The sequence below is a fragment of the Littorina saxatilis genome, linkage group LG17 (genome assembly GCF_037325665.1).
Source record: "Littorina saxatilis isolate snail1 linkage group LG17, US_GU_Lsax_2.0, whole genome shotgun sequence".
Classification (NCBI taxonomy): Eukaryota; Metazoa; Mollusca; class Gastropoda; order Littorinimorpha; family Littorinidae; genus Littorina; species Littorina saxatilis.
Window position 1 is genome coordinate 1,202,548 of NC_090261.1, and position 24,660 is coordinate 1,227,207.

At 51.8% G+C, this 24,660-nt stretch overlaps 1 protein-coding gene across 1 annotated transcript in view; it reads left to right on the forward strand.

The window, feature by feature from the left end:
- The window catches only part of LOC138952399 (cleavage and polyadenylation specificity factor subunit 2-like), a 357,958-nt gene that overhangs the window by 243,898 nt on the left and 89,400 nt on the right, over positions 1-24,660 (forward strand). The window contains exons 11-12 of the mRNA XM_070324066.1: positions 16,085-16,191; positions 20,379-20,478. Of these exons, the coding sequence (XP_070180167.1) occupies positions 16,085-16,191; positions 20,379-20,478 (207 nt within the window). The remainder of the gene's footprint in view (positions 1-16,084; positions 16,192-20,378; positions 20,479-24,660) is intronic.

The following is a 24,660-nucleotide window of genomic DNA, read 5'->3' on the forward strand; positions in this document are numbered from 1 at the left end:
TGGGAAAAGGTAGGACGGTTTGGCTGATAAACGGGACTGAATATATCTGGGCTTATGTGGAAGTTACGAAGACAAAAGACACAGACTGGAAAGTGGATTACTTGGTTAGCGTGGGGATGGGGGAAATGCGGACTTATGTATCGATTGAACATTGGATTTCCCTTCTTTGGGCCATGTGACGTCAGAGGCCGACAAAACTTCATATTAAGGCGGCCAGCCGAGACTACAAAATAGTGCATGTTTGTGTGCGTTCAATCGTAAAACCTAAAAGGAATTCTAACCAGAATCTATCGATACATAAATGTTATCCCAGCGAAGCTGGAGGTATCCCGTGAACGCTATACTGTAATCGATTTGAGAAATGTGCATACCGAATAATACATGATAAAGAAGGATTCTTTGTGCCCGAAAATGGGCCACAGTTGGAGATGGAAGTTCACCAAAAATTGGGACCATACTAACAAAAATACGGTGGGTAAAATTGGCGCCCCCATTTTTTTAGCAAACGCCACCCAAGGCCGCTTTGGACGGGTAGAAATTCCGTAGTTTCCAAGTCTATGGATAAAGCTCGCGTAAGAAGAATACGTCACGGTCGAAAGTCTTTGACGTCAATTAATGCATCATGACGTCATGCCTCCCTGTAGTCTTTCTCTCTCGCGCGGTGTGTGTGCTTGTGTTCATTTTGTGCACATGTGTTAGTGTTACTGTTTGTGTGTGTGTGTGTGTGTGTGTGTATTTGTGTGTGTGTGCGCACGCGTGCATGAGTCTGTACTCGTGTGTGTGTGAGTGTGTGTGTGGTGTGTGTGTGTGTGTGTGTGTGTATGTGTGTGTGCGCACGCGTGCATGAGTCTGTACTCGTGTGTGTGTGAGTGTGTGTGTGGTGTGTGTGTGTATTTGTGTGTGTGTGTGTGTGTGTGTGAGTGTGTGTGTGGTGTGTGTGTGTGTATTTGTGTGTGCGCACGCGTGCATGAGTCTGTACTCGTGTGTGTGTGTGAGTGTGTGTGTGGTGTGTGTGTGTGTGAGTGTGTGTGTATTTGTGTGTGTGTGTGTGTGTGCGCACGCGTGCATGAGTCTGTACTCGTGTGTGTGTGTGTGTGTGTGTGTGTGTGTGTGTGTGTATTTGTGTGTGTGTGCACGCATGCATGAGTCTGTACTCGTGTGTGTGTGAGTGTGTGTGGGGTCCGTGTGTGTGTGTGTGTATTTGTGTGTGTGTGTGTGCGCGCACGCGTGCATGAGTCTGTACTCGTGTGTGTGTGTGAGTGTGTGTGTGTGTGCATACGTGTATGTGTGTGCGTGTATGTGTGTTTGTTTGTAAAGGTGTGTATGTCTGTCTGTCCATATGTGCGTATGGGTGTGTGTTTTGTGTGTATGAAGTTTTTTGTGAGAGAGTGAGTGAGTGCGTGTGAGTGAGTGTGTGTATGTGTGCGTGTGTGACTTGGGGTGTGTGTGTGTGTGAGAGTGTGTGTGTGTGTGTTTGTGTGTGTGTGCGTGTGTGTGTGTGTGTGTTTGAGAGAGAGAGACTGAGAGAGAGAGAGAGAGAGAGAGGGGTGTGTCTTTCGCTGGGGTATGCAGTGCCTTGGCGTTGCACATCTACTTAATCCCAGCGAAGCTGGAGGTATCCCGTGAACGCTATACTGTAATCGATTTGAGAAATGTGCATACCGAATAATACATGATAAAGAAGGATTCTTTGTGCCCGAAAATGGGCCACAGTTGGAGATGGAAGTTCACCAAAAATTGGGACCATACTAACAAAAATACGGTGGGTAAAATTGGCGCCCCCATTTTTTTAGCAAACGCCACCCAAGGCCGCTTTGGACGGGTAGAAATTCCGTAGTTTCCAAGTCTATGGATAAAGCTCGCGTAAGAAGAATACGTCACGGTCGAAAGTCTTTGACGTCAATTAATGCATCATGACGTCATGCCTCCCTGTAGTCTTTCTCTCTCGCGCGGTGTGTGTGCTTGTGTTCATTTTGTGCACATGTGTTAGTGTTACTGTTTGTGTGTGTGTGTGTGTGTGTGTGTGTGTGTGTGTTTTTGTGTGTGTGTGCGCACGCGTGCATGAGTCTGTACTCGTGTGTGTGTGAGTGTGTGTGTGGTGTGTGTGTGTGTGTGTGTGTATTTGTGTGTGCGCACGCGTGCATGAGTCTGTACTCGTGTGTGTGTGAGTGTGTGTGTGGTGTGTGTGTGTATTTGTGTGTGTGTGTGTGTGTGTGAGTGTGTGTGTGGTGTGTGTGTGTGTATTTGTGTGTGCGCACGCGTGCATGAGTCTGTACTCGTGTGTGTGTGTGAGTGTGTGTGTGGTGTGTGTGTGTGTGTGTGTATTTGTGTGTGTGTGTGTGTGTGCGCACGCGTGCATGAGTCTGTACTCGTGTGTGTGTGTGTGTGTGTGTGTGTGTGTGTGTATTTGTGTGTGTGTGCACGCATGCATGAGTCTGTACTCGTGTGTGTGTGAGTGTGTGTGGGGTCTGTGTGTGTGTGTGTGTATTTGTGTGTGTGTGTGTGTGCGCGCACGCGTGCATGAGTCTGTACTCGTGTGTGTGTGTGAGTGTGTGTGTGTGTGCATACGTGTATGTGTGTGCGTGTATGTGTGTTTGTTTGTAAAGGTGTGTATGTCTGTCTGTCCATATGTGCGTATGGGTGTGTGTTTTGTGTGTATGAAGTTTTTTGTGAGAGAGTGAGTGAGTGCGTGTGAGTGAGTGTGTGTATGTGTGCGTGTGTGACTTGGGGTGTGTGTGTGTGTGAGAGTGTGTGTGTGTGTGTTTGTGTGTGTGTGCGTGTGTGTGTGTGTGTGTTTGAGAGAGAGAGACTGAGAGAGAGAGAGAGAGAGAGAGGGGTGTGTCTTTCGCTGGGGTATGCAGTGCCTTGGCGTTGCACATCTACTTAATTTGTATTTTTGTCCAAAATACAAATAACGTATAATGTTTGGGTGTAAGACATACAAGACAGACATAGGTTTTGGTGTTAGAAATACAAGACAACCCCCCGCCGGTTAGGGGGAGTCCCATATTGGTTGGGACTAGAAAGAATTTACCCGATGCTACCCAGCATGTCGTAAGAGGCGACTAACGGTTCTGTTTCTTCTCTTCTTTTGTCTTATTTCTGCCTTACCAGTCCTTTCACCTATATTTCCTTCCAAGAAAACTCTCCCTACTATTCCCTGCAGTTTTCCAATTCTTTTCTTGTTGTCTTATTTCTACCTGACTGGATCCATCACCTTTATTTCACTTACCAAAAGTCTTCTTTTCCACATCCTTATTTCTCTGCACCCCGCATGTCGTATGAGGCGACTAACGGATTCTGTTTCTCCTTTTACCCTTGTTAAGTGGTTCTTGTATAGAATATAGTCAATGTTTGTACAGATTTTAGTCAAGCAGAATGTAAGAAATGTTTAGTCCTTTGTACTGGAAACTTGCATTCTCCCAGTAAGGTCATATATTGTACTACGTTGCAAGCCCCTGGAGCAATTTTTTGATTAGTGCTTTTGTGAACAAGAAACACTTAACAAGTGGCTCTATCCCATCTCCTCCCCCCCCCTTTCCCCTATCCCATCTCCCCCCTTTTCCCTATCCCATCTCCCCCCTTTCCCTCGTCGCGATATAACCTTCGTGGTTGAAAACGACGTTAAACACCAAATAAAGGAAAGAAAGGAAATACAAGACAGACATAGGTTTGGGCGTTACACATACAATTCAGACGGTAAGTGTTTAAATGAAGAAGGATTGCTTTACTGGAGGAGTTGTGAGCAAGGTGATGGCGACAGTGGCGGACACGGGGCGAGGTGGCTGTGTAGTTGTGAGCAAGGTGATGGCGACAGTGGCGGACACGGGGCGAGGTGGCTGTGTAGTTGTGAGCAAGGTGATGGCGACAGTGGCGGACACGGGGCGAGGTGGCTGTGTAGTTGTGAGCAAGGTGATGGCGACAGTGGCGGACACGGGGCGAGGTGGCTGTGTAGTTGTGAGCAAGGTGATGGCGACAGTGGCGGACACGGGGCGAGGTGGCTGTGTAGTTGTGAGCAAGGTGATGGCGACAGTGGCGGACACGGGGCGAGGTGGCTGTGTAGTTGTGAGCAAGGTGATGGCGACAGTGGCGGACACGGGGCGAGGTGGCTGTGTAGTTGTGAGCAAGGTGATGGCGACAGTGGCGGACACGGGGCGAGGTGGCTGTGTAGTTGTGAGCAAGGTGATGGCGACAGTGGCGGACACGGGGCGAGGTGGCTGGGTAGTTGTGAGCAAGGTGATGGCGACAGTGGCGGACATGGGGCGAGGTGGCTGTGTAGTTGTGAGCAAGGTGATGGCGACAGTGGCGGACACGGGGCGAGGTGGCTGTGTAGTTGTGAGCAAGGTGATGGCGACAGTGGCGGACACGGGGCGAGGTGGCTGTGTAGTTGTGAGCAAGGTGATGGCGACAGTGGCGGACACGGGGCGAGGTGGCTGTGTAGTTGTGAGCAAGGTGATGGCGACAGTGGCGGACACGGGGCGAGGTGGCTGTGTAGTTGTGAGCAAGGTGATGGCGACAGTGGCGGACACGGGGCGAGGTGGCTGTGTAGTTGTGAGCAAGGTGATGGCGACAGTGGCGGACACGGGGCGAGGTGGCTGTGTAGTTGTGAGCAAGGTGATGGCGACAGTGGCGGACACGGGGCGAGGTGGCTGTGTAGTTGTGAGCAAGGTGATGGCGACAGTGGCGGACACGGGGCGAGGTGGCTGTGTAGTTGTGAGCAAGGTGATGGCGACAGTGGCGGACACGGGGCGAGGTGGCTGTGTAGTTGTGAGCAAGGTGATGGCGACAGTGGCGGACACGGGGCGAGGTGGCTGTGTAGTTGTGAGCAAGGTGATGGCGACAGTGGCGGACACGGGGCGAGGTGGCTGTGTAGTTGTGAGCAAGGTGATGGCGACAGTGGCGGACACGGGGCGAGGTGGCTGTGTAGTTGTGAGCAAGGTGATGGCGACAGTGGCGGACACGGGGCGAGGTGGCTGTGTAGTTGTGAGCAAGGTGATGGCGACAGTGGCGGACACGGGGCGAGGTGGCTGTGTAGTTGTGAGCAAGGTGATGGCGACAGTGGCGGACACGGGGCGAGGTGGCTGGGTAGTTGTGAGCAAGGTGATGGCGACAGTGGCGGACACGGGGCGAGGTGGCTGGGTAGTTGTGAGCAAGGTGATGGCGACAGTGGCGGACACGGGGCGAGGTGGCTGTGTAGTTGTGAGCAAGGTGATGGCGACAGTGGCGGACACGGGGCGAGGTGGCTGTGTAGTTGTGAGCAAGGTGATGGCGACAGTGGCGGACACGGGGCGAGGTGGCTGTGTAGTTGTGAGCAAGGTGATGGCGACAGTGGCGGACACGGGGCGAGGTGGCTGGGTAGTTGTGAGCAAGGTGATGGCGACAGTGGCGGACACGGGGCGAGGTGGCTGTGTAGTTGTGAGCAAGGTGATGGCGACAGTGGCGGACACGGGGCGAGGTGGCTGTGTAGTTGTGAGCAAGGTGATGGCGACAGTGGCGGACACGGGGCGAGGTGGCTGTGTAGTTGTGAGCAAGGTGATGGCGACAGTGGCGGACACGGGGCGAGGTGGCTGTGTAGTTGTGAGCAAGGTGATGGCGACAGTGGCGGACACGGGGCGAGGTGGCTGTGTAGTTGTGAGCAAGGTGATGGCGACAGTGGCGGACACGGGGCGAGGTGGCTGTGTAGTTGTGAGCAAGGTGATGGCGACAGTGGCGGACACGGGGCGAGGTGGCTGTGTAGTTGTGAGCAAGGTGATGGCGACAGTGGCGGACACGGGGCGAGGTGGCTGGGTAGTTGTGAGCAAGGTGATGGCGACAGTGGCGGACACGGGGCGAGGTGGCTGTGTAGTTGTGAGCAAGGTGATGGCGACAGTGGCGGACACGGGGCGAGGTGGCTGGGTAGTTGTGAGCAAGGTGATGGCGACAGTGGCGGACACGGGGCGAGGTGGCTGTGTAGTTGTGAGCAAGGTGATGGCGACAGTGGCGGACACGGGGCGAGGTGGCTGTGTAGTTGTGAGCAAGGTGATGGCGACAGTGGCGGACACGGGGCGAGGTGGCTGGGTAGTTGTGAGCAAGGTGATGGCGACAGTGGCGGACACGGGGCGAGGTGGCTGTGTAGTTGTGAGCAAGGTGATGGCGACAGTGGCGGACACGGGGCGAGGTGGCTGGGTAGTTGTGAGCAAGGTGATGGCGACAGTGGCGGACACGGGGCGAGGTGGCTGTGTAGTTGTGAGCAAGGTGATGGCGACAGTGGCGGACACGGGGCGAGGTGGCTGGGTAGTTGTGAGCAAGGTGATGGCGACAGTGGCGGACACGGGGCGAGGTGGCTGTGTAGTTGTGAGCAAGGTGATGGCGACAGTGGCGGACACGGGGCGAGGTGGCTGTGTAGTTGTGAGCAAGGTGATGGCGACAGTGGCGGACACGGGGCGAGGTGGCTGTGTAGTTGTGAGCAAGGTGATGGCGACAGTGGCGGACACGGGGCGAGGTGGCTGGGTAGTTGTGAGCAAGGTGATGGCGACAGTGGCGGACACGGGGCGAGGTGGCTGGGTAGTTGTGAGCAAGGTGATGGCGACAGTGGCGGACACGGGGCGAGGTGGCTGGGTAGTTGTGAGCAAGGTGATGGCGACAGTGGCGGACACGGGGCGAGGTGGCTGGGTAGTTGTGAGCAAGGTGATGGCGACAGTGGCGGACACGGGGCGAGGTGGCTGTGTAGTTGTGAGCAAGGTGATGGCGACAGTGGCGGACACGGGGCGAGGTGGCTGTGTAGTTGTGAGCAAGGTGATGGCGACAGTGGCGGACACGGGGCGAGGTGGCTGGGTAGTTGTGAGCAAGGTGATGGCGACAGTGGCGGACACGGGGCGAGGTGGCTGGGTAGTTGTGAGCAAGGTGATGGCGACAGTGGCGGACACGGGGCGAGGTGGCTGTGTAGTTGTGAGCAAGGTGATGGCGACAGTGGCGGACACGGGGCGAGGTGGCTGGGTAGTTGTGAGCAAGGTGATGGCGACAGTGGCGGACACGGGGCGAGGTGGCTGGGTAGTTGTGAGCAAGGTGATGGCGACAGTGGCGGACACGGGGCGAGGTGGCTGGGTAGTTGTGAGCAAGGTGATGGCGACAGTGGCGGACACGGGGCGAGGTGGCTGGGTAGTTGTGAGCAAGGTGATGGCGACAGTGGCGGACACGGGGCGAGGTGGCTGGGTAGTTGTGAGCAAGGTGATGGCGACAGTGGCGGACACGGGGCGAGGTGGCTGGGTAGTTGTGAGCAAGGTGATGGCGACAGTGGCGGACACGGGGCGAGGTGGCTGGGTAGTTGTGAGCAAGGTGATGGCGACAGTGGCGGACACGGGGCGAGGTGGCTGGGTAGTTGTGAGCAAGGTGATGGCGACAGTGGCGGACACGGGGCGAGGTGGCTGGGTAGTTGTGAGCAAGGTGATGGCGACAGTGGCGGACACGGGGCGAGGTGGCTGGGTAGTTGTGAGCAAGGTGATGGCGACAGTGGCGGACACGGGGCGAGGTGGCTGGGTAGTTGTGAGCAAGGTGATGGCGACAGTGGCGGACACGGGGCGAGGTGGCTGGGTAGTTGTGAGCAAGGTGATGGCGACAGTGGCGGACACGGGGCGAGGTGGCTGGGTAGTTGTGAGCAAGGTGATGGCGACAGTGGCGGACACGGGGCGAGGTGGCTGGGTAGTTGTGAGCAAGGTGATGGCGACAGTGGCGGACACGGGGCGAGGTGGCTGGGTAGTTGTGAGCAAGGTGATGGCGACAGTGGCGGACACGGGGCGAGGTGGCTGGGTAGTTGTGAGCAAGGTGATGGCGACAGTGGCGGACACGGGGCGAGGTGGCTGGGTAGTTGTGAGCAAGGTGATGGCGACAGTGGCGGACACGGGGCGAGGTGGCTGGGTAGTTGTGAGCAAGGTGATGGCGACAGTGGCGGACACGGGGCGAGGTGGCTGGGTAGTTGTGAGCAAGGTGATGGCGACAGTGGCGGACACGGGGCGAGGTGGCTGGGTAGTTGTGAGCAAGGTGATGGCGACAGTGGCGGACACGGGGCGAGGTGGCTGGGTAGTTGTGAGCAAGGTGATGGCGACAGTGGCGGACACGGGGCGAGGTGGCTGGGTAGTTGTGAGCAAGGTGATGGCGACAGTGGCGGACACGGGGCGAGGTGGCTGGGTAGTTGTGAGCAAGGTGATGGCGACAGTGGCGGACACGGGGCGAGGTGGCTGGGTAGTTGTGAGCAAGGTGATGGCGACAGTGGCGGACACGGGGCGAGGTGGCTGGGTAGTTGTGAGCAAGGTGATGGCGACAGTGGCGGACACGGGGCGAGGTGGCTGGGTAGGGGGAAGGAGGAGTTGTGAGCAAGGTGATGGCGACAGTGGCGGACACGGGGCGAGGTGGCTGGGTAGGGGGAAGGAGGAGTTGTGAGCAAGGTGATGGCGACAGTGGCGGACACGGGGCGAGGTGGCTGGGTAGGGGGAAGGAGGAGTTGTGAGCAAGGTGATGGCGACAGTGGCGGACACGGGGCGAGGTGGCTGGGTAGGGGGAAGAGAGCGTAGCAGGGAGATCGCTGGCTGGGGCTCAACGTGGAAGGGGCAAGGGGCCCACAGCTAAAGGGACGATGGGCACGGGACAGTGCTGAGAGCGTAGCAGGGAGATCGCTGGCTGGGGCTCAACGTGGAAGGGGCAAGGGGCCCACAGCTAAAGGGACGATGGGCACGGGACAGTGCTGAGAGCGTAGCAGGGAGATCGCTGGCTGGGGCTCAACGTGGAAGGGGCAAGGGGCCCACAGCTAAAGGGACGATGGGCACGGGACAGTGCTGAGAGCGTAGCAGGGAGATCGCTGGCTGGGGCTCAACGTGGAAGGGGCTAGGGGCCCACAGCTAAAGGGACGATGGGCACGGGACAGTGCTGAGAAGACCTCCAGGCAATCCTCACTGACCACTCCCCGTATAGCTTTGGCTGTCAGGATGTCAAGGACAATGGCTTTTCACAGCCAATTAGTCAGATGAATGGGAAGGTGGCAGATGCTGGATTCTGATCTCAGACCGCAAGATACAGAAGGGACGACAAGGGCGTGGTGATCAGAATATAACTGGGGGGTGTATAAGCTGAGATGTAAACAAAAGGTGCTTTCTTCAGCATCGCGTTAGCTCCCAATTAGTGACCTCTTCCGTGTCCGTAGTTTTCATCTAGGCTTCCTGCTTATTGTCCCCTTGGCCATAGAACCCTTCTTTTTCACCTGTCCTTGTCCTTGGCCCGGTCTGTTACTGTGAGCTAGAAAAGGCTTGACCGAGCCGTGGTGTGACTGGTGTTGTAACGACTCCCGTGACGTCACTGTGTGCTAGAAAAGGCTTGACCGAGCCGTGGTGTGACTGGTGTTGTAACGACTCCCGTGACGTCAATGGAGCGGACAAGCAGCGCGTTAAGATGTCAGCTCACGACCATTTGCATGCCGGGAAGCTTCCGGTCAACACGACTCGCACCCATTGACTGCATTCCCTCCCCTGTCTTGCGCCATCAGCTCACGCTATGATCACCACGCATTTGTCTCACTTTGTGTCGGCCTGCCGCCTTGTGAATGCTAATCGACCTATTTATGGCACAGGCAGGAAGGAGCGGGGCAGTCCTGATATGGAGACATCCTCGCCTTTTCTCTGGATTGGGATAAGTTCCCCCCCCCCCCCCACCATTTCTTGGTTTCTCCTCCCTTGTTCCCCAACTGGTGTCTTGATGATATGTATGGGGAATGAGCGTGTACCCCTAATTGGACATGCTATGACGAGATGGTCTGTTTTTGTGCGACTGTATTCCCCACCATCACCACCACCCTGCCCCACCGTGCTCCTTGTCCGCTAACTGCTGTGTCCTTGTTTCCCAACGTACAGGGAACAAATTGCGTGACTGTGTTGGTTTTTACCCCGGATACCCAGCATCTTTCTGTTGAGCCAGTCAGTGCTCGGTGCGCACTCGTGGCGCGCGACGTCCGCTGTTAGTGGCTGTCTTTGGGACCAAGGCTGTACCAGGGGACAATACTCTGTTAATGAGTGAGCTATTCCAGTTGTCTGCCCTTTTCACTCTCGTACTTCATGTCACGGCATGGCCCATTTCTAGTCGCTAATATCGTGACAAGCACACAGCCCACCTGCACAACTATCTAGTCGCTAATATCGTGACAAGCACACAGCCCACCTGCACAACTATCTAGTCGCTAATATCGTGACAAGCACACAGCCCACCTGCACAACTATCTAGTCGCTAATATCGTGACAAGCACACAGCCCACCTGCACAACTATCTAGTCGCTAATATCGTGACAAGCACACAGCCCACCTGCACAACTATCTTCGTTAAAATGACAATGCCAGTTCTTCTGTTCCCACCATTGCCCTACTTCTGGCGCTGACATGGAGGACCCCCGACCCTCTCTGGCACTTCTGTTCCCACCATTGCCCTACTTCTGGCGCTGACATGGAGGACCCCCGACCCTCTCTGGCACTTCTGTTCCCACCATTGCCCTACTTCTGGCGCTGACATGGAGGACCCCCGACCCTCTCTGGCACTTCTGTTCCCACCATTGCCCTACTTCTGGCGCTGACATGGAGGACCCCCGACCCTCTCTGGCACTTCTGTTCCCACCATTGCCCTACTTCTGGCGCTGACATGGAGGACCCCCGACCCTCTCTGGCACTTCTGTTCCCACCATTGCCCTACTTCTGGCGCTGACATGGAGGACCCCCGACCCTCTCTGGCACTTCTGTTCCCACCATTGCCCTACTTCTGGCGCTGACATGGAGGACCCCCGACCCTCTCTGGCACTTTTGTTCCCACCATTGCCCTACTTCTGGCGCTGACATGGAGGACCCCCGACCCTCTCTGGCACTTTTGTTCCCACCATTGCCCTACTTCTGGCGCTGACATGGAGGACCCCCGACCCTCTCTGGCACTTCTGTTCCCACCATTGCCCTACTTCTGGCGCTGACATGGAGGACCCCCGACCCTCTCTGGCACTTTTGTTCCCACCATTGCCCTACTTCTGGCGCTGACATGGAGGACCCCCGACCCTCTCTGGCACTTCTGTTCCCACCATTGCCCTACTTCTGGCGCTGACATGGAGGACCCCCGACCCTCTCTGGCACTTCTGTTCCCACCATTGCCCTACTTCTGGCGCTGACATGGAGGACCCCCGACCCTCTCTGGCACTTTTGTCCACGGCGCACTCGACAAAATGAGCTGTAAACAAGTTCTTGTTCTGTCATTTTATCTGAAATGAAGGTTAGGTCGAAAAGTGTGAACGTGGGGTTGCAGTTATGAGTTTGTGAAAAAGACCAACTGTGTACGCTGGCACTGATGTGGCGAGTTGTTGCTGGGCGGAGGACGATCTCATCACAGGCTGACTGTTACTGTTTCTCACACGTGGGAAGAGAAACCTATGGCATGGGCACACACACACACACACACACACACACACACACACACACACACACACACACACACACACACACACACACACACACACACACACAGAGAGCGAGACAGAGAGAGAGAGAGACTCGGAGAGAGAGAGAGAGAGACTCGGAGAGAGAGAGAGAGAGAGAGACTCGGAGAGAGAGAGAGAGACTCGGAGGGAGAGAGAGAGAGAGAGAGAGAGAGAGAGAGACTCGGAGAGAGAGAGAGAGAGACTCGGAGAGAGAGAGACTCGGAGAGAGAGAGAGAGAGAGAGAGAGAGAGAGAGAGAGAGAGAGAGAGAGATTTATCAGAGTGGAGTGTCCTGATGATAAATCGCCAACAAGTGCAAAACCGCAAGGCATCTGAAAATAGCATCCTTATTCCTTTGTGAAGGTAAGTTAAGACCCTGAGGTATTTAAAGTCTGGAATCCGAGCTGCCATTCGCTTTAGCAGTGTCTTCTTCAATTCATCATGGTGGCGAGCATGGTGTTGGTGGGATGTCGATCGTCATGTATCTTGGGACAGCGTGAAGCAAGCTATAACATCTACTGCTGCACCCAACATTTCACAAGATGCAACCTGATCTTGATGGAGCCTAGAGGGTTTGTGGCAGTGACTGAATCTACACAACTGCTGTGTTGTATGCCGTCATGGCGTCCCCTGTCAAACGATTTTGTTGGACGGCCGTGTTCTATGAGTCACCCCGTTACTTGTATTTTCCTTTGTCGGTGAAAAGTCTTTTCCGAAAAAAATACTCAATTCTTCTTTTGGTTTCAGTCCTTTGGCTATTTGCCTACTTAAACGTTCATTTTGTACTGTATGACAGCAGTAACGAACACTTCCCTAAAAGCTTTGACGATTTGGGTTTTCAGTTTTGTCGTAGCTTTTACGGTGTTTCCTGTATTTGTCGGCGTCTGAAAAGCTTTTACACTGGGAATGTAACAAACACGATAGGTGATTCCGTCCCGGGTTTATATTACGTCTTCAGGCATTTAAAAACACTCTAGACTTCTGTAATCACAAAAAGCCGATGAATATTCTATCATAGTTTTGCTTTTCTTGATGAAAAGTCCAAAACGTTTGCTTTTAGTAGTAGTCATTATTATGAATGATTGAAGGCAGTCTTATGAAGTTTGTACTTATCATCCTCGTGAAGGGTTACGAAGAAGTACTTACTTTCCGACGTTTAAACTGTACCCACGTAACGCGTATGTTGTGTGAGTGTGATTCCACGGTGGACAAAGCGACGGTCCCTGTGATGACGGTGTGGACAGCACTGCGACCTGCATGCTGAGTACAGTCTTGACACGTAGAAGGCGGCTTTGAAAGATCTGAATACAATCCATAGACTTACGTAGCTGTTACACGCAGGGTTCCTGGTAGTAAGTAATGGCAGACGGCTTAGGGGAATCCATACAGGCTTTGGCAACGTTTCCGTTTTAGAAATTGTAAGAGAATCCATACGGGCATTTGCATTTTTTTTAACTTGTAATGACCAAAGATAAATCTTCATTTTCTGAGGGTAAAGTAATAAGCATTCTCTTTCTTTTTTTCATCCAGCCTTCGCCCAAAATAGGGAAAGAAACTTTTAAGACATGAGCATTTTTAACAAATAGCTTGTATTTAACATGGATGAACTAATACGATGTGCAAGCAAATCCATAACTTTTATAACATATGACAAGAAATCGAGAGATTGTCTGACTGACTGACTATTAGGGTTTAACGTCCTCTTTGACCAACTGGTCTATATTGGGACAGGTATTGGTAATACGCTGAGGATATGGTGTGATGCTTTGATTCGAACAAGCCCGCTGTGGCTGTCTTCTTCGACACACCAGCATTGGGTTTGTCTCGTCAAAGTATCGAAATACGGTCATAATAATCAGAGACGAGAGATGATGCATGCGTGTCTTCGTGTTTTCCAAGCCCTGAGACTTTCGCTGTGAACGTGGGATCTTTTTCGTGCGCATGTGTGCACACGGGGGTGTTCGGACACCGAAGAGAGTCTGCACAAAGTTGACTCCGAGAAATAAATCTCTCGCCGAACGTGGGGATCGAACCCACGCTGATAGCGACCAACTGGCTACAAAGCCAGCGCGCTACCAACTGAGCTACGTCCCCGCCCCCGAGAGATTGTAAGAAGAATGAAGAGAGTGGACTGAACAAACTTCAAGGGAATCCATGAAAGTTTCTGTTTTCACTGCAGACACTGGACGTTGTAACTTGAGACGCGATGGGAATCTGCCACGGGTGTACGTTCCTAGTCAATGTTGTGACGTTTTGTCACTGGTGTACGTACCTATAGTCAATTTTGTGACGTTTTGTCACTGGTGAACGTACCTATAGTCAATGTTGTGACGTTTTGTCACTGGTGTACGTACCCATAGTCAATGTTGTGACGTTTTGTCACTGGTGTACGTAGCTATAGTCAATGTTGTGACGTTTTGTCACTGGTGTACGTACCTATAGTCACTGTTGTGACGTTTTGTCACTGGTGTACGTACCTATAGTCAATGTTGTGACGTTTTGTCACTGGTGTACGTACCTATAGTCAATGTTGTGACGTTTTGTCACTGGTGTACGTAGCTATAGTCAATGTTGTGACGTTTTGTCACTGGTGTACGTACCTATAGTCAATGTTGTGACGTTTTGTCACTGGTGTACGTACCTAGTCACTGTTGTGACGTTTTGTCACTGGTGTACATAATCAACTTGACAACTTGGTATAAAAGCAAACGAGGAGGGCCCTTGGAGCTGTTGCATGTTGGATACGGCGTCAACGTAGTGACGGGTAGAGACAGCGTCCTAGAACTGGCTCCGTGGCATTCTGAATCACACGTCATGGCAAGGACTGCCCCTTTAACTGTTGTAACTGTGTACGCTTTGTATTTTCTCCCCTACTATACACCAACAAAGACAAGGATCAAGTATAATGTTCACAATTGAATTAATTATTCATATCCGATCCATTGCAAATATTGAAGTTATGAGTAAGTTCTAAGAGTTGAGGTCGCAAAAGGCTCTCTCTCTCTCTCTCTCTCTCTCTCTCTCTCTCTCTCTCTCTCTCTCTCTCTCTCTCTCTCTCTCTCTCTCTCTCTCTCTCTCTCTCTCTCTCTCTCTCTCTCTCTCTCTTTTTGCACAGCTAATGGAAGGGCCTTTGTGAGGTTGTCAGGGATCGTAATAAACTGGTATTAAAAAAGAGTCCGGGTGAGACAAGCGGTGTTTGAAGGAAAGCAAGTTTGACGTGTGCACCCAGCGTGGCAGCGCGGCCCGGGCCCTAAAGTGCTGTTTCCTTGGGGAGGATGTTAGGCTACAAGGAAGCTCTGCCCACTAGACTAATCGCTTTAGGCCTACAAGGAAGCTCTGCCCACTGGACTAATCGCTTTGGGCCAATCACAGCACTTTTCTTTTGTCTTTTTCTTTGTCTCTTTGCATGTGATGCGGTTTTTGCAGCAGGCATTTTTTTTCCTGGCGACTATTATAAAATTTAAGTGATAATAACATTGAGCTCGAACAGGAGGTTGTGTTTGTGTGTGTGTGGAAGTATTCTTATGTACGATTACACCTGTGTGTGTGTGTGTGTGTGTGTGTGTGTGTGTGTGTGTGTGTGTGTGTGTGTGTGTGTGTGTGTGTGTGTGTGTGTGTGTGTGTGTGTGTGTGTGTGTGTGTTTCGGGCACATGTGTTCGTTGCATGGTAAGCGTCCTGCATTGTACTGTCAATGGACTGAACATTGACTATCTTTAGCAGCTGTCTGGTCTTGGTTGGCAGATATAACCTAGGGGGCTGCCACAATGGTCCTTATGTATAGCACATGTCATTTCATAATAAATGGGATACTTTCCCTCAAGAAGGTAGAGGAAGACGCAGGTAGGGGGCCTCTATTTGGAGGTATCACGCAGGTAGGGGGCCTCTATTTGGAGGTATCACACAGGTAGGGGGCCTCTATTTGGAGGTATCACGCAGGTAGGGGGCCTCTATTTGGAGGTATCACGCAGGTAGGGGGCCTCTATTTGGAGGTATCACACAGGTAGGGGGCCTCTATTTGGAGGTATCACGCAGGTAGGGGGCCTCTATTTGGAGGTATCACACAGGTAGGGGGCCTCTATTTGGAGGTATCACGCATGTAGGGGGCCTCTATTTGGAGGTATCACGCAGGTAGGGGGCCTCTATTTGGAGGTATCACACAGGTAGGGGGCCTCTATTTGGAGGTATCACGCAGGTAGGGGGCCTCTATTTGGAGGTATCACACAGGTAGGGGGCCTCTATTTGGAGGTATCACGCAGGTAGGGGGCCTCTATTTGGAGGTATCACGCAGGTAGGGGGCCTCTATGTGGAGGTATCACACAGGTAGGGGGCCTCTATTTGGAGGTATCACACAGGTAGGGGGCCTCTATTTGGAGGTATCACACAGGTAGGGGGCCTCTATTTGGAGGTATCACACAGGTAGGGGGCCTCTATGTGGAGGTATCATCTCTTCCATGGGGCTTCACTGTGCTTTCTGTCCTTCTTAATGGACGGTGGGTATACCTGGTCTTCAAAACCACCATTGCACTCATTAGTTGTCGTATCACTTAGAGACAGAGATCAGTCAAATAGCTGTTGAATATCGTGCATCATTGACGTGTGACTCTACGTGTGTTTCAGATACGACGGCGCGTCAAGCTCGATGGCGCGGAGCTGGAGGAATACCAGCGCAAGAAGCAAGAGGAGGACACTGATGACATCAAGCGCAAGGCTCACAACATGCTCAAGTCAGTACAACACACACACGCACGTACGCACGCACGCATACTCACGCACAAAGGAAGAATACATTCATTTTCAAGAAAGAATTTCAAGCAAGATATTAATTTAATTGACAGTGCAGAACTAAATGTCCTTTAATGAGTGAATTTCATGGACACCGATTGGCCTGTCCGCTGAAACAAGTACAACACAAGCAGCTGAAATGTAGGCGAGAAAATGTCAAAATTAAGCTGTTCAAAGAATAAGGCAGTAAATTCTTCAAACAGACCAAATTAGTCGGTGTCAGTGTTACGATTCGTACGACGGAAAATAATAATAAGATGTGGGCGGGTGTTTTCCGCTGTTTGAGAACTACTCCATCAACGTAACATGGTACCATTAGAAAGGTTGGCCAGAAAGATGTATCGACCACGAGTATTATGCACCACCTTGCAAAGCTGTGTCTCAGCTATTTAGTGCTCGTAAACACTGCGTTTCATCATTGATGGCCGCAGGACCAGCCTTCTACTCCAATGGGTCGGGAGAGGTGACATGACTCGTTTCTTACCGTTCTCACGAGATCAGTTACTTTTTGATGGCCGCTGCCATAGGAAGGTGGCATTGAGGAGCACGTGACCTATCGCCACTGGCGGCTTCCATTTTGTTGAAACCAACTGGCAGCTTCCATTTTGTTGAAACCAACTTTGTCATCTGTTCTGTTCCGAAAATGAGCTGCGCTTTTTGACTCACATGCGAAGCAAAAGTGAGTCTATGTACTCACCCGAGTCGTCCGTCCGTCCGTCCGTCCGTCCGTCCGTCCGTCCGTCCCGGCGTCCGTCCGGAAAACTTTAACGTTGGATATTTCTTGGACACTATTAAGTCTATCAACACCTGATGTGGCCTGATGGTGTATGGTTACAAGATCTCAAAAAACATGTGCGGCAACTTGACCTCACTTCAAGTTCAAGGTCACAGGGGCCGTAATTGTCTTAAAAACGACCATTTTTCACATTTTCGCATTTTTTTCTGAAGTTATCGAGAATGGCAACCTTAGCTATGTATGCTATACAGGGCAATGTAAGCCCTATCTTTGGACACCAGTTTGGTTGACCTTGCTTCAAGGTCAAGGTCGCAAGGGTCCTTTAAAGTTGGATTGTATACATATTTTGAAGTGACCTTGACCCTGAACTATGGAAGATAACTGTTTCAAACTTAAAAATTATGTGGGGCACATGTTATGCTTTCATCATGAGACACATTTGGTCACATATGATCAAGGTCAAGGTCACTTTGACCCTTATGAAATGTGACCAAAATAAGGTAGTGAACCACTAAAAGTGACCATATCTCATGGTAGAAAGAGCCAATAAGCACCATTGTACTTCCTATGTCTTGAATTAACAGCTTTGTGTTGCATGACCTTGGATGACCTTGACCTTGGGTCAAGGTCACATGTATTTTGGTAGGAAAAATGTGTAAAGCAGTTCTTAGTGTATGATGTCATTGCTAGGTTTAGTTATTTGACCTTGACCCTGAAGGTCATGTAAAGGTCAAGGTCAAGCATGTGAGTCGTATGGGCTTTGCCCTTCTTGTTTGGAATTCAAACAGTATCATGTCACTGTTGTCCCATTTGCGCTGTTTCGGAAATGAGCTGCACATGTCTGTTTATAGCAACACACACTGTCTGTCACGTACACTCCATGCAAGTCTCTCCTCGCTCTGCCTTAGTGTCTGTGTGTGTATCTGTTCTCTCTCTCTCTCTCTCTCTCTCTCTCTCTCTCTCTCTCTCTCTCTCTCTCTCTCTCTCTCTCTCTCTCTCTCTCTCTCTCCTCACTCTCTCTCTCTCTCTCCTCACTCTCTCTCTCTCTCTCTCTCTCTCTCTCTCTCTCTCATCCGACTCCTGACACACAGGTCAAAGCAGAGGTGTCAGTCTTGTGTTAACTTGAGTGCACGTGTATCCAGCAGGAGGGGGGTGATTCGGGTCAGAAGTGGGGTAAGCACTTTGGTCTTCAGTCTTTGGGTTCTTGCTTTCATTGGAGAAGATGCCAACACGAAATTGAACTATGCTGTCTATCAGACACGAAGAAGGGAAGCTACAATCGCCCCAGGCCGAGTCACAGAGTTGACATGATCAGTACACAGCTTCAAGGTGTGTCATGTTATACATAACAGCTGATGGTTGAGTCCAAAACTAGTGCGGTGGCGAATGACAGCTGACGTGTATAACCTCATTCATTGAGAAGATAAGCAAAGCCATATACACTCTTTGTTTCCTGAGCCTGGACCATTGAGACAGTTTTCTCATAGATCTGTTCATTCTTCAGTTTGTCGGTGTCAAAAGTTATACCCCCATTCCACACAACCGTTCTAGGTCCCGTTCCCGTACCAACCAAGGACGGCTGCCACAACAATGGAACCCTGCGCAAACGGCCGTTTTTGGCATCTTTGAGCAGCGTCTGACCATAGTGGCAGCCGTCCTTGGTCGGTACGGGAACGGGCCCTAGAACGAATGTGTGGAATGTGGGTATGACAACTCAGTGTGTGAGAGCGCTACCGTTGCGTTACCGTTGTTTTAAGTTCCTTTAACGATCCAAGCGTTCCGTTACCGATGGGTTGAGGTTCCATTACCTTTCATTCTGATCGGGAGGGGAACGGCTAAAAATGTGAACATGCAGCCCAAACTCAACCGTCCCTACCGACCCTACCGTTCAAAGCAGTTCTGTTAACGATCATTTACGTTCCATTGCGGTTCTCTCCCAATCTTCTCTTCCTTGGTCGGTACGGGAACGGGACTAGAACGGTTGTGTGGAATGGGGGTATAAGACTCGACCACTTGGCTTATGGTGGAGACAGCTGGAAGATCTCTGGATATATTTGAAGAGGAGTATTCTTCCTTTTGGAAAATGTGTACTCTGCCTTGCAGATTAGAAGTTTGTGCTGTCGGGGCTGGGTAAAGGGAGTGGCCGGGGAGGGGAAGTGGGTAAGAGAGGGGTAAGAGAGACGAAAGAGGAAACTGGACAGGGAAAAGTCACTGCCTGAAGCATTCAATAAAGCCAGAAAAAAAGAAATTTCGACATGCAGGTTTTCAATTCATATTTTCGCAAAGTATCTGCACAAGCATGCTCTGTGAGTATGTTCGTGGCTGCTTTCATGGGGTGCCTGTATCCTCAGGAATTTGAGGATTTCATTTATCTCTCTTTTTTTGAAACCGTTGATTTGACGTCATTTTTACAGGACAGGGTTTTTTTTTCTTTCAGTTATAAGTTGTAGTAGTTTGACCTTATTACCCAATATTGTCGGACTGTGTGATGATATCTTCTGCTATGGTCTGTTGAGACAGTGATATCAAAATCGAGACAGGAGGTCGAGATGTTGATATCACTGTTGAAACAGACAAATAGCAGAAGATATCATCACACAGTCAGTCAATGTTAGATATATTGCTAATTCTCTGGACATTTTGTATTTACTGTAAAGAAATTACAAAAGTATTTGTCTCAGTTTTGGCTCTTCCATATCCCTCCCTCTGATTATTATTTCTTTTTGTTCACTCTTTTCTTGTACTTTTCAGTATTTAAAAATGTCTTTTCTTTCAAAAAGTCTTTAGTCACTTGCTCAACTAAATTCTGGGATCATTACATTTTCATATATATTTGTTTGTTTTTAAATTTAGGTGCTTTTGTTTTTGAAGTGGGGAAGCAATAAAGAGGTCGTCGATATCAAAACTGATATCGACGGAAATGTCGTGATATCACTTTTACAATGAGCTCAGTTTTGCCCAATTGACCAATGGAAATCCACGTAACATATGAAATAGCAATATTGTTTTATAACAAGTAGAGCTCGTTCACCAGTTGCAAAGACTCACTCAGTCCGTCAGTGTGTCTGAGTGTGTGTGATGGGAGGGGGGGGCTCTCCCGTGACCGGCCACCTGCAATGTACGGACAGGTTTGCACTGGCCCTAGGGTGTTCGTTCATGAGAGGGACTGCTGTAGCAGTAAAACTAGTGTGATACATAAGTAATCAATGTATCCACAACAGGGACTTATCACTCTTCTTTGCATGTTTTTATGCCTACGTATTTTCAAATACTCTGCAACACACGTAACCCAAATACAACATGTGCCCGTACAATACCGCTTCTTTTATGAAAACATTGCTTCGGCCATGTTGATTTTAATCAACCAATTTTCTTGTGTGAATTGTGTTTCAGGGAGGAGGAGTCAAGCGAGGAGAGCGAGGGGGAGATGGAGGTGGAGGGCACGTTTAGCGGCGCCACCAAGGGCAAGCACGACCTGATGAGCAAGGCCGAGGTCAGTGGAAGATTGCTTTACCTTACTTCGTTATTGCTCTCGTCGGCATGTTTCTGTCTTGTCCGAACTCTTGCACATACACAACTTTAAGGACAGCTACATTAGGGTCAGGCACGATCTATAGAAATGCAAGGCAGGGGTAAGTTGATTCGTTGTGTGGTAGCCGTAGTATCTACCTTCTTTAACACCCGGCCACTCGACCATCCACACTGCACCACAACCCTTGCTTCACAAAGAGCAACCACTCTCAGATCATGAGCAAGACAGGTATGACTAGAGGATGTGTTGACTTCTTTCTCTGATCCGTCTGTCTCCCTGAACCCACCACCCTCCCGGTGCTAAACACACCAAGCAAAGGGCACTTCTTTCTCTGATCCGTCTGTCTCCCTGAACCCACCACCCTCCCGGTGCTAAACACACCACCCTCCCGGTGCTAAACACACCACCCTCCCGGTGCTAAACACACCACCCTCCCGGTGCTAAACACACCACCCTCCCGGTGCTAAACACACCACCCTCCCGGTGCTAAACACACCACCCTCCCGGTGCTAAACACACCACCCTCCCGGTGCTAAACACACCACCCTCCCGGTGCTAAACACACCACCCTCCCGGTGCTAAACACACCACCCTCCCGGTGCTAAACACACCACCCTCCCGGTGCTAAACACACCACCCTCCCGGTGCTAAACACACCACCCTCCCGGTGCTAAACACACCACCCTCCCGGTGCTAAACACACCACCCTCCCGGTGCTAAACACACCACCCTCCCGGTGCTAAACACACCACCCTCCCGGTGCTAAACACACCACCCTCCCGGTGCTAAACACACCACCCTCCCGGTGCTAAACACACCACCCTCCCGGTGCTAAACACACCACCCTCCCGGTGCTAAACACACCACCCTCCCGGTGCTAAACACACCACCCTCCCGGTGCTAAACACACCACCCTCCCGGTGCTAAACACACCACCCTCCCGGTGCTAAACACACCACCCTCCCGGTGCTAAACACACCACCCTCCCGGTGCTAAACACACCACCCTCCCGGTGCTAAACACACCACCCTCCCGGTGCTAAACACACCACCCTCCCGGTGCTAAACACACCACCCTCCCGGTGCTAAACACACCACCCTCCCGGTGCTAAACACACCACCCTCCCGGTGCTAAACACACCACCCTCCCGGTGCTAAACACACCACCCTCCCGGTGCTAAACACACCACCCTCCCGGTGCTAAACACACCACCCTCCCGGTGCTAAACACACCACCCTCCCGGTGCTAAACACACCACCCTCCCGGTGCTAAACACACCACCCTCCCGGTGCTAAACACACCACCCTCCCGGTGCTAAACACACCACCCTCCCGGTGCTAAACACACCACCCTCCCGGTGCTAAACACACCACCCTCCCGGTGCTAAACACACCACCCTCCCGGTGCTAAACACACCACCCTCCCGGTGCTAAACACACCACCCTCCCGGTGCTAAACACACCACCCTCCCGGTGCTAAACACACCACCCTCCCGGTGCTAAACACACCAAGCAAAGGGCACGTGCAAAGTGACGAGGAAGGCAGGTGACAGAGGTGTATTGGTGATGTATTTCTTAGTTCCTCCCATCCACACCTCGTCCTCTCCGACACCTACCCCGTATTCAGCTTGACAGCGAGAGGAAGAGCCGCCAAGAGAAGACACGGCCTGAGTTGCTGCTGTCCTCACCACACCATCAACCGGAAGGTGGCACACTGTGTACAAGCACGCCCTGGAGGCACAACTCACTACCTGAGTACCTCACTACCTTATGGGAATCAGACTTTTGGCACTCTCCTTGTCGACCTTCTCCCGACAGTCCCTGGTAGTTGGTGTGAGGTTTTCGCCAAGGGAGCGAGGCCTGTCTCCGGGGACGCACCGAGTCTCTGTAGATATGACATCTTCTGGCGGTAAAACGGAAACAAGGAAAGGTCAGACTGCGAAACGATATACAGCACTGTTCTGAGAGTGACCCACTGTGTCGTGTTCCTGTGGGCAACCCGGAACGGTGCCAGGGAGCGGATGTGTCAGCCAGGGAGCGGATGTGTCAGCCAGGTGGACATACTGAGAGGGAAGTACAACGTCTTAACGAGACAGACCTGCCACATAGTCATGTGAAACCTGTAATGTAAAGCAGAAAGTTCCAAACAAGTTTCCAAGAAGATAGCATTACCTCTGCCTCACAGTGTACAGTACTGTACTGTACTTGAAAAGCAACATGAATACTGTTTCCGTTGTTCTTGGCGTCTGTCTTTTTTCTGCCACTGCATGATGGTTCCTAGGGTGAGCCATTACAAGCAGCGCTGCTCGGTGCCGGTAAGGAGAGCCTTCCGCCCTGCCCCCCCGGGCCTATGTGAGCCATTACAAGCAGCGCTGCTCTGTGCCGGTAAGGAGAGCCTTCCGCCCTGCCCCCCGGGCCTATCAGTCTTCACGGCACTCACCACTGGAACTGACTGTCGCTCTATGAGGACAGACGAGAACTTTAGACAGGCTGGTATGGGCAAGTGAAAGCATTTAGTCTTCATTCCCGCCAGGGCTCAGTCAATGACCTCAAGGAAGACGGCAGGCTGTGCTCTGTTGTCTCTCAAAGAGAGAGAGAGAGAGAGAGGGGGGGGGGGAGAAAGAAATAGAGGGAGAGAGACATTAGAGAGGGAGAGAGAGGTGAGAGCGACTCGTGTTAACTCATCAATCCGACGTCAGGGAGCCACACACCCATTAGTCAATGGCTGCCTTTTTCTTGTCGCTTGTTACGAGAGACACACGCCAAACACGTCCCACGTGGGGTGAGAAAAGAGGAGGAGGCGATCTTTCAACCTTGACGGTCTGACTCGCGTCTGTGTGAAGACGACTGCAAAAGTCGGCTGACCTTTAGAGCGGAAAGTTGTCAGGAGAGAGTCAGGTGCAGGTCCCGGAGGGGATGGAAACGGAACTCGTTGTTGTCTTGGACGCTGTGAGGGTGGAGAACCTGGCAGCAAGGAGCAGAACACGAGAACAGCACGTGGTATTCTTGCACTGAGTGGGCAGGACTCGGGGGGGGGGGGGGGGGGGAGGTTGGAGGTTGTTGGAAGCACAGGAGGCTCTGGTGGCTTTGTAACACATGGCCGTTGATTGCTTTCTTACAAGCTGCATCACGACGTGAGAGGATGACGACCGTGGTCTGGCAGAAGAACAATTATGGATCTGGTTTGCCATTACTTGCTCCCTTCTGCCTGCCCCCCCCCCCCACACACACACACACACACACACGCGCGCGCGCGCGCCCATCTCCCCCTACCATTCGGCCCCGCATAACCTGATGGGTTGAAGGGACGTTAAACACCATCAACCAACCATCTCCCTCCACACCCGCCAAGGCCTCAGAGTACAAGACATGTTTCAAGCAGAGCGCCATCAGGATAACAAGGGCGTGTGGCTTTGTCACCACCAGATCAAAACCAGTAAAAGTGTTACGTATTCACACTGGGACACGTACACAACAACTCGCTGTAATATTCCTTGTTCTTTGCATGTTTGTTGAAACTGAACAAGACCAAATCGTTTTCACAATGTGTCTTTACTGGCCACTTACGCCGAAGAGAATTGTTGATAGTTGTTGATAGGGAATGAAGTGACGGTGTCTGGTACCCTGGGGCCACAGTCAGCTCCTCTTGCTGCGTTTCTTCTGTCTGCTGTGTGCAAATCGTGGTTTCTGTGCCATAACTTTAGTTCCCCTTCATGTCTTTTCTTTTTCCGTGTCGTCCACTCTGCTTCCTGTTTCACTGTCACGTGACACTTTCTGTTGACAAGGGAGGCAACCAGCACTGTACTGTATGACCTCCCTTGATTGTCGTCAGGCGCCATTACTGCATCTTGATGCTGGCCACAATCAGCGTCACACGGGACATAAAACACCGTAACTGTCACCAGCACCAGCCGTTGCTTAGTCCACCACACCGGCTGCCTTCTTTACGGCCAGGTTAACAGGCGTGACGCAGTGTTGCGTGACTAAGTTTTGTCTCCCTTATTGCGAGCGGAGCGGCCAAGCCTGTACAGCTTGATGTCTCGTGTTGTCCGCTTCACCGAGTCGCCTGTCGTGCCCGCAGCATGCAGACAGTTCATTACACGGCCACGCGGCCACACCACATATATATACCGTATTTGACGGA